The sequence below is a fragment of the Somniosus microcephalus genome, chromosome 14, assembly GCF_052327205.1.
Source record: "Somniosus microcephalus isolate GS21.2 chromosome 14, FLI_Smic_1.0, whole genome shotgun sequence".
In the NCBI taxonomy this organism is placed as follows: Eukaryota; Metazoa; Chordata; class Chondrichthyes; order Squaliformes; family Somniosidae; genus Somniosus; species Somniosus microcephalus.
Window position 1 is genome coordinate 6,673,895 of NC_141000.1, and position 15,998 is coordinate 6,689,892.

Here is a 15,998-nt window from a genome sequence, read left to right on the forward strand (position 1 = left end):
GTGTATAATTGAGTGGGATGAGAACACCGGTTATGAATCCTGCTTCCAAAAAGGAGACCGGGACTGGAATGTGTCTGATAAACTGCTGGGAGATTGTAACCAGCTCAGAGCACTTAGGAATTCTTTTTCTTATCGTGTCCACGGACAGTCTATACATAGCCCAGCCAGAACTGGACACATTTTTGCGCCTTGTTGTTGGATTCGGCAAGATCTGCAACAGTGCAGGGTTCCTCTTAGGAATTAAAAAGAATATATATTCCTCTTGAAATGCCATTCTTTCATTTGCTTGTGGGAGTTCTGAATCATTCTCAGCCTTCTCTGAACATGTTTTAACTTCTGCCTCTAATCCACCTTAGAGTCCCGTCCATTCATTCTAACTTTATCACTTTAAACAAGGTAGGCAGGGTGCAGGTGGGCCTGAAACTCAGCAGTACTCCAATCTACATAATGAAAACGGGAACCAGGAGAGAGCAGGACAGGAGGTCCCAGGCATACCCCCAGGGCATTTTGGATATATGAGGGTGATCATAAATTGGAAACTGCCTATTCTACTTGCTGAGCGCTGTCTTCTAGCCACAGAAGCAATGCTTCCAGCTGTTGTTAAAGCTGATTATGAATTTTCTGCGGGCATTGGAAATATGTTTAAAAGAACTCACCTAGGAACAATAAATTACACCGCTGCCAAGCCACCTGTGACATTTTTAAGTCTAAATGATGGCAGCATGAAAACTGCCGTTAATCCAAGAAAATTGTGATCACCATTGATTTTAATGGGGCGAAGCTATAATCGATAATTTCTCACTGTTTTCTGTGAGGGTAACGGTGGAGCAGTGCAAAAGTCCCAGGAAAATATGGCATGGCATAAGTCACTTACTCCATAATTTCTTCTTTCTATCGGGCCGTTTAAGGGTCCCCATGAAATAGTTGCTGACGCAAGCCCCAGGAAAATCTGGGCCATTAATATAGTACTTTGTTAGTATTTGATCTCCCACATACCACTCATATATCCTGAAAGAAGGATCTACAGTATTAATTGTGTTCTGAGGATCCCACTCTCAAAACATGAAAACTACCATTATCTACAAAGGTGCGTCATTTATGTAATTGGTTTGTTGCTAATGCAATAAATAGCAAATCCACTGAAGTCTTAAAAACTCTCTCCGTTTTTAAGCAAAATAAAAAAATCATATTTCCCATCACATCAAAATTACTTTAGTAATCCTTAAAAACAGGATGCCAAACTGCTCAATAAGGTGGGTAAAAATGTTAACACCAATTACATTTCTAACCAGATAATTATCCAACTGTGGCGGAGCCACTAAAGGACTCAGATCGTTTGTATATAATTCCCTTTAACAACATGTTAGCTACAGCCTGAGTCTGTATCTTTATTTACACTGTTTACTTTAACAGCACGGGTAAACGCGATGACGTCACGCAGTACATCACGTGATCCCCCACTGGCGGGAAGAACGTGATGACGTCATGACGTCAACCACGGGACCAGCCAGCAGTCCTCGTGGAGCCTCCGAACTGAATAGACCTAAACTCGATGTTCTCCTGCAGTTACTTGTTTAAACCTGTTAGTTTCCATTAAACTTCATTTTGTTTGAGCGCCTGAGTGGACCTCAGTCTTTGGATAGGAACTAGACATTCCTACACAACTCCTTTTTATTTTGGCTGGCAGTCATTTCCATAGATTCCCCACAATACTCTGTAAAGAAAATCAGTTTTGTCATCACCTAGGGCTGGATTTTGCGCAGGGTTAGCGGGCACGATTGGTGGCGGGTCGGGTGGGAAAGTATTTTCCCCCAGCAGGCCGGGACCCTGCTGTGAACCCGCCACCACGTACCTTTCCCCGATGTCAGGTCTGTCAGTGCTGAGCAGACCCGACACACAGCAGCGGGTTCACTGCGGGGGAACCAATTCAGGTAATTACTGATTTGTTTAGAGCCACTTAAGAATGAATTTCAGCTCACCTTCTGCATTTGACAGCTCACCCACAGGGTCCACGCTGGTCATGGACCATGTCTGTCAAGCTGAGGCGGGAGTTCAGTGGCCACTGAACCAGCTGTTGAGTTGGCAGCTTCAAATATACAGTAAAAGCTCCCACCTTACAGAGATATCTTCCCTGAGCCACAAACTCTTCCTCACTGCATTTCCACAACAGATTCACCATGCTGCAAGTCTTTACACAAGTCTCCATCCAGTTTGACTTCATTACCTCTCTCACCATTGACAGATCGCTTCTGTCATCTCTACTTCACCTGCCATCTAGTCCATCAACATGGGTGCCCTTTATACTCTCTCACCTTGGTCCTCAGAATCCCACCACGATCAGCCCCAACACCAGCAGCACCAGGCACACCAGCAGCACCAACAACACCACCACCAACATTCTCTGCAATCAACTGATGCTGCACAGGACAGAGGGCATCAGCACCCGACCACATTGCTGCCCGGGAGACCAGGGATGGCCTCACCATGGCCAGATTTACTTCACTTGACGCTGTACACCCTGGCTGCCACATGATGCGCCAGGTTGGCATCACTCCACACCAACACCATAAAGCATCCCTATAATGCCCAAGCCATTCCTTTCACACTCATCACCATTGCGGGGGGTACCGTTATGTCTCAACATTCACTGCAACTCGCTAAGCCACTTCCAAAGGTACACACAAATCTGTCCAAGAACGCAAAGTGTTGAAAATAAAGGTTTCAATGTTTGACACCACATTAACAGAAACTTTACATGAACATTGCATAAAACACCCAAGTGCCTACCTTGTGTGTTGTTCGTTGGTATGATTGCACTAGGATGAGGGTGATTGTGAGGGATGGCTAATGAGATGGGGATGTGATAATGTAGACAGAGAATGATGGGTGGAGGTGCAAGGTAAGTTGGTGTGAGTAAGGATGTGCAGGAGTAGGGTAGGGAAGGCAGAGTGATGGGTGTAATGATCAATAACATGCCATTCTATAGTGGACACTAGGTGGAGCCGTAGAGCTGTGTAGAGCTGTATGTATAAGACTACACTACCCAGCTGTATGATATTAAGACTACATTACCCATGAGGCACTAGGCTACCCAGAAGGCAACAGTCAAGATGGCAGCCTGCACACAGGAGCACACGTGCTGCATCTCTACAAATACTGTACCTAGAGAACGTGTACTGAATAAATGACTAGCTAGAAGCTAGCTGTGTTCATAATAAGAATGTCTAGTTATTAATGAACATAACATGGTACCAGGGTGGCGAAGATCTGCTGAAAATTGTGAAAAGCAACATGGAGAATTTGAAGCCACCAGAGCGTTTGAATCTCGAGGGAAATGTCGACTACAACTGGCAGACTTTTAAACAACAATTCGAACTCTACATTGCAGCCATCGGATTCGGTACAAAGCCAGACGCAAGGAAGATAGCGTTGCTGCTCACGGTTGCAGGCCCACGGGCGATAGAGGTATTTAATACATTTGTATTTAATCCAGAGGAGAACAGAGAAAAATTAGAAGATGTGCTAAAAAAATTTGATGCACATTGCTCTCCCAAAAAGAATGAGACGTATGAAAGATACATCTTCCGTTCTCGGACACAGCAACAAAATGAGACTTTTGATAGCTTTATAACTGATCTGAAACTGAAAGCACAGACATGTAATTTCTCTGAGCTCAAAGCATCCATGATTCGTGACCAGATTGTGTTTGGTATTTGTTGAGTCTGTGTGTCCCAGTTATGCTTAGGATCAATCACTGGACACAGACAACAAGAATAACTTTTAACAGGTCTTTACTATTCGGAGGTCAGGGCTGAACTGCCCAGCAAATCCCTACACAACACTTATATACCGGTGTGGTCACCACCGGTATTACAGTATACAGCAGCCAAGAGAAAGTAGTACATCTCTTAAGGTAGTTCTCTTAAGGTGGAACAGGTTACATACACCACAATCCTCCCTTTTTAGCTTAACAGTTATATCCCCATTTAACATAACATAATAACATATATATATATACACAACTTCATGCAAAACAGTTCAAAGATTCAGTCTCTGAGGAGGCCTCCTGATTCGAGTTGGATAACGCCTTTCAGGGGTCTCTGATTCTCATTGCTGGGGTGACTCATCTAGTTGGTCTCTTATGGATTGGACATCATCATCAGGTACATTCACTTCTGAGGTAGATGCTTCAGGTTCACTAACTTTTTCCACGGTTGTCTCTGCCGTAACCATGGGTTCGACCCTTGTTCTCGATTCTACCAGTTGGTCAGCATGACGCCGTATTACATTTTCACCAATATCTACCGTGTACATCAGGGGTCCTTGTCTGGCCCGAATTGTTCCAGATTGCCATTTCTCGTTTTTATAGTCCCGGGCTAACACGGGTTGTCCTATTTCGAAACTCCGAGTGGTCTTGTTATTTATATGCTGGAACTATTTGTTTTCAACTTCCCTCCGCACATTTGGTTTTAACAAGTCCAACCTGGACCGCAACCTCCTGTTATAGAACATCATGGCAGGACTTTGGTTTGTCACTGCATGAGTGGCGTTTCGATATGCCAGTAGGAATTTGTCCACCTTGTGTTGTAGTGGAATCTGATCTTCGCTCATGGCCTTTATTGCTTTTTTGAACGTTTGTACAAATCTCTCGGCCAACCCGTTTGTAGCTGGATGATATGGGGCAGAGGTATAATGTTTCACCCCATTCTTCTTCATGAACTTCTGGAATTCTTCTGACACGAACTGCGGTCCGTTGTCTGAACATATTTGTTCTGGCAATCCATTTCTTGCAAATATCGTTCTTAGCACTGCGATCGTCTTTTCCGAGGTAGTGGTAGTCATCTTAATCACTTCTGGCCATTTAGAATGTGCGTCCACCGCAATTAAAAACATGGAGTCCATGAATGGACCAGCAAAGTCAATATGTACACATTGCCATGGGGTTGAAGGCCATTCCCATGGATGCAGCGGTGCAATCGGAGGTGCATTTTGCACTTTTTGGCACCCTGAGCAGCTTTTCGTCAGATCCTCTATCTGTTGGTCGATACCCGGCCACCACACATAAGCCCTAGCAAGGCTTTTCACCTTGACTCCCCCCAGATGACCTTCATGCAGTTCCTTTAGAACTCTCTCTCTTAACTTAGGAGGAATAATCACCCTTGTTCCATACATCAATGTTCCTTGACAGACAGACAGCTGTTCTCGTCTTGCTGAGAATGCCGGTAACAGTGGATCACCATGTGCTGGCCATCCCTTCACTGTCACTTCGTAGACCCGGGACAGTGTCGGGTCGTTCCTGGTTTCTCTTTCAATACTTGCATTGGTGACTGGTAAACATTCGATGATGGTCAAGTGAAATAACTCAACAGGGTCAACCGTCGGTGCCTCCTCCTCTGTAGGTAGTGGCAGGCGCGACAGCCCATCAGCATTACCATGCTGCTTTGTACCTTTGAATTCAATCTGATATTGATGTGCCCCTAGGAAAAGGGACCATCTCTGGAGTCTTTGTGCTGTCATCACCGAAACACCCTTCTTAGGGTTAAAAATGGATACCAACGGCTGGTGGTCTGTCAGAAGCGTAAACTTTTGGCCCTGCAGGTAATGATTAAACTTCTTTACTCCCCACACAAGGCTGAGAGCCTCCCTATCTATCTGAGCATAGTTGCGCTCCGCGGAGGTCAATGATCTGGATGCGAACGCGACTGGCCTCTCCAGGCCATTTGGCAACTTGTGTGAGAGTACTGCCCCAATACCATATGGAGAAGCATCACAAGCCAAACGAATAGGCAGCGTTGGGTTGAAGTGAGCCAACACTTCCTCTGAGGTGATCAATGCCTTGCTTTTGTGAAAGGCCCTCTTACAGTCCTCGCTCCACTTCCATGGTACTCCCTTCTGCAAAAGAGCGTTCAGCGGGTGCAGCACCGTGGATAAATTTGGCAGAAACTTATGGTAATAGTTAATCAACCCTAGGAACGACCTCAACTGGGATACATTGTCCGGAGCGGGAGCCTTCACAACAGCTTCGATCTTGTCAGGAGACTTATGAAGCCCCTCCTGGTCAATGACATGACCACAGTACGAGATCCACTTCTGAAAGAACTCACATTTCTGGCGATTAACTCGAAGTCCATATTCTTTCAATCTGGTGAGCACCAGTTCCAAATTTGCAAGGTGTTCCTCGTCATCACCTCCTGTAATCAGAATATCGTCCAGGTAACATTGTGTGCCTGGAATTCCCTGTAATACCTGCTCCATGGCCCTCTGCCAAATTGCTGGAGCCGATGCCACTCCAAAAACCAGTCTATTATACCGGTACAAGCCTCTATGCGTGTTGATCGTGAGATACTGGCGTGACTCTTCCTCAACTTCCATCTGTAAGTACGCCTGCGCCAGGTCTATCTTGGTGAAGTGTTTCCCGCCAGACAACGAAGCGAAGATATCCTCAATCCGCGGAAGCGGATACTGCACCGTGTGAAGCACTGGATTAACAGTGATCTTGAAATCTCCACAGATGCGAACCTTCCCCGGTTCCCCCGGCTTGTTGCTCGATGAACGCTTCATGACGGGAACAATGGGCGTAGCCCACTCACTCCAGTCTACCTTAGACAGTACTCCTGAACGTTCTAGCCCTTCCAGCTCAGCTTCCACAGCAGGTCGTATCGCATAAGGTACCGGTCTGGCTTTGAAAAATTTCGGGTTTGCATGTTCTTCAACCTTGATGTTTGCCGTAATTCCTCTCAGTGTTCCCAGTCCCTGTTGGAACACCTCTTTAGCTTCGTCCAATATTCTGGACAATCGTTTAGGTTTGACATCTTTTTTACCGGAATCTACCGTTAGTGCTTTTAAGGAATGCCAGTCCATATTTATTTTCCTAATCCACTCCCGTCCCAGTAGTGGTGGACCTCCCTCAGGTAGCACATATAAGTCCATTCCTCGGCTTTCTTTGCCCTTGTGGACCACCTTTACCTCTATCTTCCCGATGGGGTATACTCTTTGCCCCGTGTATGTTTTCAATACAATCTCCGTATCCCGTAGGGGAATATGTGGGAATAACCTTTTGTAATCTTGCTTATTCATGACCGTCAATGCTGATCCAGTGTCCAATTCCATCTTCACTTGGACTCCTGCTATCTGAAGTGTGACCCAAATTGTTTGGAGGTCTGCTTCCTTACCAACATTGTGTACTCTTAGACTACCCAGTTCATTACTGCTGGAGTCTGAATCTGACTTCTGTTCGTTCGAACTGTTCTCTGTCACCTTGTGTACCTTTCTGTACTTTTCCTGCGGTGACTTTTTGTTGCTGGTCTTCTTTCCTGACCGGCCTACTTTAGCTATGTGACCAAGCCTGCCACATTTTCTGCATTCCTGATTTTTGAACCAGCACTGGTTCTGATCGTGCATTGTCTTTCCACAACGATAACATTTTACTGTACCAAAGACCATTTGATTGGTGCTGAGTTCCGGTGACCGTAGCTGCATTTCCGCCGTGCCTCTCGCTGCGGCTTCTTGCGATGCTGCAATAGTGACAGCTTTATCAAGCGTAAGATCATTCTCCTCAAGCAGTCACTTTTGTGTTCCTTCTTTTAACAATCCACACACAAATTTATCTCTCAGCGCATCTGCTAGTCCTGTTCCAAACTGACAGTACTTCGATAGCTTACGCAGTTCAATTAAAAATTCAGCGTTGCTTTCGTCTTTCAGCTGCGTTCTTCTGTAAAATTTAAATCGTTCTGCTATCATCAGCGGCGTGGGGTTTAAATGATTTTTCAGGACAGTAACAATATTCGCGAAAGTCTGATCCGCCGGTTTATTTGGTGATAGAAGGTGCTTCAGTAGCCCGTATGTCTTCGCACCCATTGAGCTTAATAAGGTTAGTGCTTTCTCATCATCTGGTACCTTATTTGCTTTACAATAAACTTCCATGCGTTCTACATACGTGGTCCAATCTTCGATATCGCTATCAAAGGTATTAATGTTCCCATGTTCAGGCATCCTTGCCAGTTTTTAAATTTTTCTTTTTCTCAAAATGGCGGCTTCCCGCGCTTGTCTTCTTCCCCCGCCTACTAAAATGGCGGCTTCCGCGCTTGGCGGTCTTTCCCGCGCTCGTCTTCTTCCCCCGCCGACTACAATGGCGGATTCCCGCGTTTGCCTTCTTCCCCCGCTGGCTGCAATGGCGATTGCCGTGCTGCTGCCGTTCTCGCCTCCCCAGCGGTTCTCAATTCCCCGACGCTGCTTTGCCTCGCAGCCCCGCTTGCAGCCCGGTCCTTTACACCGGCTGCGTTTGAGTTCTCTGCGGCTCTCGTGCCTTAAGCTGCCCCAGTCGCTGCGCCTCTCGGCCTCGATTGCAGCCCGGCCCTTTTTACCGGCCGTGGTCGAGTTCTCCGCCCTTATTCCTCCGTTTTCCCTCCCCTACTCCACAGCCAACGCGGCCGACTTTCTGCTCGTGTCGCTGATCATCTTACCCACCACCGTGGTAGAAGGGATGATCACTGCCTGTCGCTGATGGAGGGCTTCGTGGTCAGAATTTTTCTTTTTAACCCGGGTTCTCGATGCCTCCCGTGCGATGGTGCTCAGCAGGATGATGAGGGCGGATGCCTCTTCTCGACGCCCGTTCTGAGGACGAAGCTGCCTTGGATGTAAAACTGCCGCAGGGTAAGATCGGACTCGTCGCCACTGTTGAGTCTGTGTGTCCCAGTTATGCTTAGGATCAATCACGGGACACAGACAACAAGAATAACTTTTAACAGGTCTTTACTATTCGGAGGTCAGGGCTGAACTGCCCAGCAAATCCCTACACAACACTTATATACCGGTGTGGTCACCACCGGTATTACAGTATACAGCAGCCAAGAGAAAGTAGTACATCTCTTAAGGTAATTCTCTTAAGGTGGAACAGATTACATACACCACAGTATTCATGATAAAAAAGTCAGGGAATGTCTGTTGAGAGAAACCGAACTAAATTTGGAAAATGCGGTGAAAATATGCCAAGCCAGCGAGCTAGCTCGAAAGCACACGAAGACTTTCAGTGAAATCAATAATGATGCGATTGTAATGAGTGATAATGCTGCTGTCGGTGCTGTGTCCTACAAGGGGAAGAAACGTGGGCAGAACAGAAATGAAAAGCAATCGGAGGATGAAATTTTAAATTGTAAACACTGTGGTTACAAACACCAGTTAAGACAATGCCCAGCGTTTGGAAAAATGTGCACAAAGTGTAATGGAAAGAATCACTTTGCCAAACAATGCTTTTCAAAAGTAAAAACAACGAAAGGGCAACAAGTTAATGTGATTGAGGACACTGATTTAAGTGAGACATTTTTTGTAGGAATGGTGTCATGTGACGATATCAAAAAAGATACAGAAAATGTGCAGCCCTCAGAAATGGACAATGCTGAACGTAAAGTCAATGCAGTAAAAGTGGACAAATGGATGATCCCACTGCAGATAAATGGAGCATTAGTTACATTGAAACTGGACACTGGGGCAAAAGCAAACTTAATCAGTATGAGTGACATAAAAAATATGAAAGAAAAGCCCAAAATACAGAAAAAGTCAGTACTACTGAAGAACTATAATGGACAGAAAATAGATAGCTTAGGTGTATGCAGACTTAAAGTGACAGTCAAAGACAAAGTGCATCATCTCATGTTTTCTGTTGTGGCTGAAAGACTTGATTCGATACTAGGTGACAAAGCTTGTGAAGACTTAGAACTGGTCAAGAGAGTCTACCGTATAAACTGTGCCATAAGCAGACCAGATGACTCAGGTGATGAAGCAGAGAGCCCATCAAGGAGGAAAAGGCCAAAGGGTATCCATGTCTTCAAAAAGCCTAGTTTCTCCAAGAAGAAAGAAAAAGACTTTAAGGTCAAAGAGAAGCCAAAGGAAGAAAAGCACAAAGAGGAAAAACACAAGGAGAAAAAGTCCAAAGATATAACCGCAGCAGATGTTGTTAAGCAGTGGAAAGAGAAAAAGAAAAAGAAGACGCCTGCACCAGAGCAGGAAGCAGTTCCGGTGGATACTCCTTCTTCCCTCAGGCCAATCTTTGGTGTTCCATTAGCCGAGGCTGCTGAGAGGACTATGCTGTATGATGGGATCCAGCTGCCAGCAGTTTTTCGAGAGTGCATTGACTACATTGAGAGTTATGGCATGAAGAGTGAAGGAAACACTGAAACCCTCTCCAAGCAAAGATCGCAAGGAGACCTCGATCTATTCAAGAGGAGATTGATGACAATGCTGCAACTGCATCTTGTCATTCACCGCCAGAACAATCTCATGAAGACACATCAGACTTACCCGTGTTGAGAAGATCCACACGTGAAGTAAAAGAGCCTGATAGACTTAATCTTTGAGTACAATGTAAAGCTTTGAAAATGTGTTGACTGTTTTGAAAATGTTTATGTTTATAGAGCACTAACGAAAGTGTTACTGATATTATCTTTATTGTTTTCTTGAAAGTTGATTGATATTGATTTTGTTAAACCTCAAAGAAAGGGGGATGTAATGATCAATAACATGTCATTCTATAGTGGACACTAGGTGGAGCCGTAGAGCTGTGTAGAGCTGTATATAGCTGTATGTATAAGACTACACTACCCAGCTGTATGATATTAAGACTACATTACCCATGAGGCACTAGGCTACCCAGAAGGCAACAGTCAAGATGGCAGCCTGCACACAGGAGCACACGTGCTGCATCTCTACAGATACTGTACCTAGAGAACGTGTACTGAATAAATGACTAGCTAGAAGCTAGCTGTGTTCATAATAAGAATGTCTAGTTATTAATGAACATAACAATGAGGATGTGATGAGAGGCACATCAGGATTAGATTGCGTGTGGCTTTGTACTAACGTTTCGTGAACTACAAAGATCATTGAAACATTTGCGGCACTGCACCCAGGTCCTCCTGACCAAATCCCTGCTTGTGCCCTCCTGTGCAATGTGCAACCAGGCTGTGTTGATCTCCTGGGAGTGTCTTCCGCCCATCAGAAGGGAAGAGGACCTCCCTGTGTGCTGTGACTCCCTCCATAAGCAAATGGAGGTAGTCATGGGAGAGCCTGGGTGCAGCCCTGCATCTCTGTGCAGTGCTCGTCAGTGTTTGCAGCACCTCAATGCTGTAGAACACTGACAGCACAAATGTCAAAATAAAGTTGGCCATGGTCCCTTTAAGGAAACCGGCTGATGACGCATCACCAAATGATGTCACCAGACCTGCTTCCTCTAATTGGACCGGGAAACTCGCTGGGCGGGCTTAACAAGCCCAATCTAGGGAAATTCATTTCAGAGGCCAAGATGGAGACAACAGCGGTATCGGGACCAGCCACCAACGTGGCCCGCCATGGACCCGCCAAGGCTAGTAAAATCACAGCCCTAATCTTGTTTAAGGCTAATTAATTTTAAATATAAACCCTCTAGTTCTGTACTCACAGTTTAAATTACATAATCTGTTTACATTTACATCATCTGTGCCTCAGCACTTTAAAGACCTTGATGACATTCCCTTTAATCTTCTTTTCTCTGATGACAACACATTCAGTCTGCAAGTCTCTCCCATAGCTTGGAGCCGGAAGCCCCAGCATCGTTCTTACCGATCGTTTGTGAAACATCTCCAAATCCACACACAATGCAGCTTGGCCCTTCCAGCGCACTCACACCATAACTCTATCCCATTAGCTACCATTGGCACTTAAATTGCACAGCTGTGGTACACAGTATTAAATATACCGCTTGCTGTGTTAGGACATGATAACATCACACCCCATTAGTTTGCAATTCTGATTCAGTGACTAATACGTTCAATCAACATCATGCATTTTAAATTTGTTAAGTACCTTTATGTTCATTGCTTCCACTTGACGATTTCTGTATGAAGCCATCACAGCTGCGCACGGTCTCAAATCTCACGTAAAGGGCATATTCTCTGTATTTTGGCATTTGATCCTCTTTTCTCTGAAATTTGGTAGGGCTACAGGAAAGATCAAAATCCTTCTCAGTTTCTCATGCATTAAAATCAAAGAATCTCTAGGGGTAAGTTTTCATCATCATTGCCTGGGTGGTAATCTGGTGGAGTGGATCCCCCATCTGTTGTGGAACCCTCCAAATCTCATTCACCATCACCCCTGTGCTCGCTGACCTTCACTGGCTCCCGGTCCCACAACACCACAATTTTAAAATCCTCATCCTTGTTTTCAAATCCCTCCGTGGCCTCGTCCCTCCCTATCTCTGGAGCCTCCTCCAAGCCCTACAAACCTTCAAGATCTCTGCGCTCTTCCAATTCTGGCCTCTTGCGCATCCCCGATTTTAATTGCTCCACCATTGGCAGCCGTGCCTTCAGCTGCCTGGGCCCTAAGCTCTGGAATTCCCTCCCTAAACCTCTTCGCCTCTCTACCTCTCTCTCCTCTTTTAAGATGCTCCTTTAAACCTACCTCTTTGATCAAGATTTTAGTCATCTGTCCTGATATCTCCTTCTGTGGCTCGCTGTCAAAAATGTTTTTTTATTGATATTGCTCTTGTTAAGCACCTTGGGATGTTTTACTATGTTAAATGTGCTATATAAATGTAAGTTGTTGTTGATTTTCATTTCTTTGAAATCAATTGAATGAAAATCAGGTAGGTTCTACAACAGCTAAATAATTCTCTCTGCAAGTTTACCACCCAGGCAGTGAATACAAAAATTTACCGCTATAACTGCTCACAATTGATATTATAGATAAGGGCTTTGACTATCCTTAAAAGTTTCACTAGACCCTTGCCATAACTCCAACAGCAGTCCAGCAGTACCCCTCAGAAAAAGACAGTTATGCCGAGTCTTCGCTAACACCGAGGGCTACTGGTCAATGTTGTAAGAGGCACAACCTCCAGCCTTCTCAATAAGGCCAAATGAGGCCAACAGGGTGGAGCTGGGGACTTGGGACACCAAGAGAGGTGAGACGTGCCAGCCTCCAGATATGGGGCAGGGTCCAGGAGGGAAGCAGCCTGAACTCCCAAAGAAAGATCAGTAATTTTTTGGATCGGTCCCATTACAGAGTGGGCAGGCACCAGATTTTCAGACTACACAGGGCAGATAGGGAATAGAGATGTGCCCATAATGGTGCAGGTGCCCGCAGGCTCACACAAATGAGGGGCCCTCTCTCTGACCCTGCAACCTCCAGCGAATTCAATGTAACAGCCGGGATTGCACCCCATGGTTTTTTGAGGCCAAGTTCACTGCAATGAATTTGTGAATGATAGAATACTATGGAATAACTGGTGTAAAGCTTGGTTCTTGAATATTTCTCAATAAATAGCCACCCTATCACTTTTTAAGCTTACTTGTAAGACAATATCTAAACACATTAAATATACAGTTCCTGGCCTCCTGATCCTAATTGCCATTTTTGTACTATTACTGAGCTGTGTCAATGAAACATTTTGCTATTCAGCCTTAGCTTACAGCTGCTTATTGTTTTCAGTGATGCAATAGGAAGGTACTGAGTGAAAACACCTCCAAAATTACACAATAGCACCTCTATTGCCTCTGACACCACCCATGTATAATGTCACACTCATTAGCATTCTTTGGTGTTGGTGTATATTAGCATTCTTTAGTGTATATCAGCATTCTTTAGCATACATGCTTTCTTGAGTTGGTTGATTTGAATAACCCCAATTAACTGCTCACTGGGTGTGTGAATTTACTGTCAGCAATCATTTAAGCAAGTGTTCATCAGAATTTGCAGTGCTCTGCATGGGTGGTAAGTGAAGGCCTTTATAATCGCCTAAGTATCTAATGTGCCATTTTCCTGCAAGTTGGAACATTATCTTCATACCTTCTAAAATTCTATATTCTTACAGAGGAGAAGGAGATGTGGTGAAGTGTGGCTCAGTGATTGTATAAGAGTGAAGGGAAACGGGGGAGGAGAATCTTGTGAGTGCTGTGAGTCTTATGATTAGTGAGGCTATAAGTAGAGCAGCTGTGAACAGTGAGTAAGAGGTATTCTTACCCTAACAACTCTAGTGAGATCATTGAATTTCTTTTGGCATTGCAGCCATGCACTGGGTACTAGGCTCCAGGCATTCATATACTCTGCAAACTCTTAAAACCGATGGCGAAGTTGATGCCTAGAGGGTTCCTGCCCCCTGGAAGGAAGAGGATGTTCCTCCTCCTGTCCATTGCCTGCACCAGAGCCTCCAAGGCAGCATCCGAGAACCTTGGTGCCCTCTCAGCACTTCAGCCTTCCAAAAGTGTTGCCCTGGTGTCTGCAGCAATAATGCACTTCCACTTTAAGAGGTGCTGGCTGCCTTTAAATAGCATCATAGCCGTCCAATATCACATCCCACCCGCCACCGCCCCCCCCCCACCAATACAGGCGTGCAGCCAATGAGTAGCACTAGCTGCATGCTTGACTCATGATAATGATCAGTCAGCACGAATATTATGTGCTACCTGAGTCCATTGTAACAGGCGCATTCAGTGCATGTGTAGTACTTGCCTCATCCCCTACGCGCCCAATTCAAAAGCGATCAGATTTCTTGGCCGATACATTTCCCAAAGCTAATACTCTGTCAGCAGAGACCTACTACCTACTCCCATGCCTGAAATTCCCAGAATGTTGCAATCTCAGTGTGGAGGATTTCCCAGAATGATCAATAGGATTCAGTGCAAATGGAAACTCCATCCCCCATGCTGTAACAGGATTTCTTCATTTTGCGCATATGATTTGAAAATAAGCTGGGTCTTAAAGGGCGTACCTTACCAGCAAGAGGACAAACATGATAGTATCGGTTAGATCCTGAAGATCCTGAAATATGTCATCCTGAAGATCTCGGGAGCTGTTTTCCCCTGTTCTCTCCACATGGTCCCCCGAGACCTGAAGGCTAGTAGTCAAAGCATTCAATTTAGGTGCATTAACTGGTCTGGAGGCCTCTATCTCAGTAGAGATAGCACCAATGTTCCCGCTAAGGAGTGCGCGTGCGCCGCTGCGCAGTAATCTGAAATGTCCCACGCAGGCCGCTCACCGGTTTTTACATTGTAAATACCACGCAATCGCAGAAATTTAAAGGAATCATGCATTAAAAGAAATAGGCTGCACAGAACAAAGCGTAGCTTACAGGGAACATTTGATAGCACTGTGCTCTATTGAATCCAAGATTCAAGATTCAAGATTCAAAATCATTTTATTGCCATATGTAACTAGTACAATGGAATGCTTACTCCCCACTCACTCCCACAATACAAGCATATAAATATAAAAGCAAAAAAATAAAAACAAGTATAAATAAAAACAATAAGCAAATAAGCAAAAAGTATAACAATAACAGTCCAAGTTGCAGGATATGATGAATAGTGCAAAAAAGCCTCAATGTATATTGACACTGAGGATGTCATCAGACTCTGCCATGATCCTAATTAACTGTCTCAGGCCCTCCTAGATAGACTTCAGTGGCTCCATGTAAGTGTAATGTTTGTCCAGCATCCTTCTTTTTTACAGCAGGGCTCCGCAGGCTCAGAAGCCAGCAGCTGGCTTCTGCAGAGCATCCAATCACCACTGTCAGATCCAACTTTCAGCTCTGACTCCTTTGGCACTGTGAAGGCAATGAATGAAAGAGTGCCACACATACAAAATAACTGCAAGGAAGGGTCAGGGCAAGCTGGTTGCTTACCTGGATTGCTCTAATAAGGTCATTAAACTTCTTCCTGCACTGCAGAGGAGTCCTAGTATTCAGTAAGGTGGCACTGCCCTGACTTTACCCCACAAAGTGTGCGCGCAATCTTTCTGGGTCGCTGGCCTGTCTTTCCTGCTCTTTATCTCCCTTACGAGGACATGCAATCCGCCATTCATTTCCTGGATCTGGTTGTCATCCTTGTTGCCCAGGTTACCTGATTCCTCCAGAGCTGTTATTGCCCTTTAAGCAGCAGCAGGTTTTATAGCCTGCTACTGCACCAGGTGAGATGTGAGATGCAAAATGAAAACAAGGAGCAAAAAAAGTGTTCCTTTTGACTTACTGTTAGCAA

General features: G+C 45.0%; 1 protein-coding gene and 1 long non-coding RNA gene across 3 annotated transcripts in view; one reads left to right on the top strand and one right to left on the bottom strand.

The window, feature by feature from the left end:
• LOC147107298 (uncharacterized) overlaps window positions 1-1,613 on the top strand; it is an 81,139-nt gene extending 79,526 nt beyond the window's left edge. Inside the window, exon 4 of the long non-coding RNA XR_015080763.1 lies at window positions 1,414-1,613. This is a non-coding gene — a long non-coding RNA (uncharacterized LOC147107298). The remainder of the gene's footprint in view (window positions 1-1,413) is intronic.
• The window catches only part of LOC147107297 (cilia- and flagella-associated protein 47-like), a 797,073-nt gene that overhangs the window by 701,752 nt on the left and 79,323 nt on the right, over window positions 1-15,998 (bottom strand). For both annotated transcript variants that reach the window (XM_086006182.1, XM_086006181.1), the window contains one exon: window positions 11,836-11,969. In XM_086006182.1, the coding sequence (XP_085862308.1) occupies window positions 11,836-11,969 (134 nt within the window). The remainder of the gene's footprint in view (window positions 1-11,835; window positions 11,970-15,998) is intronic.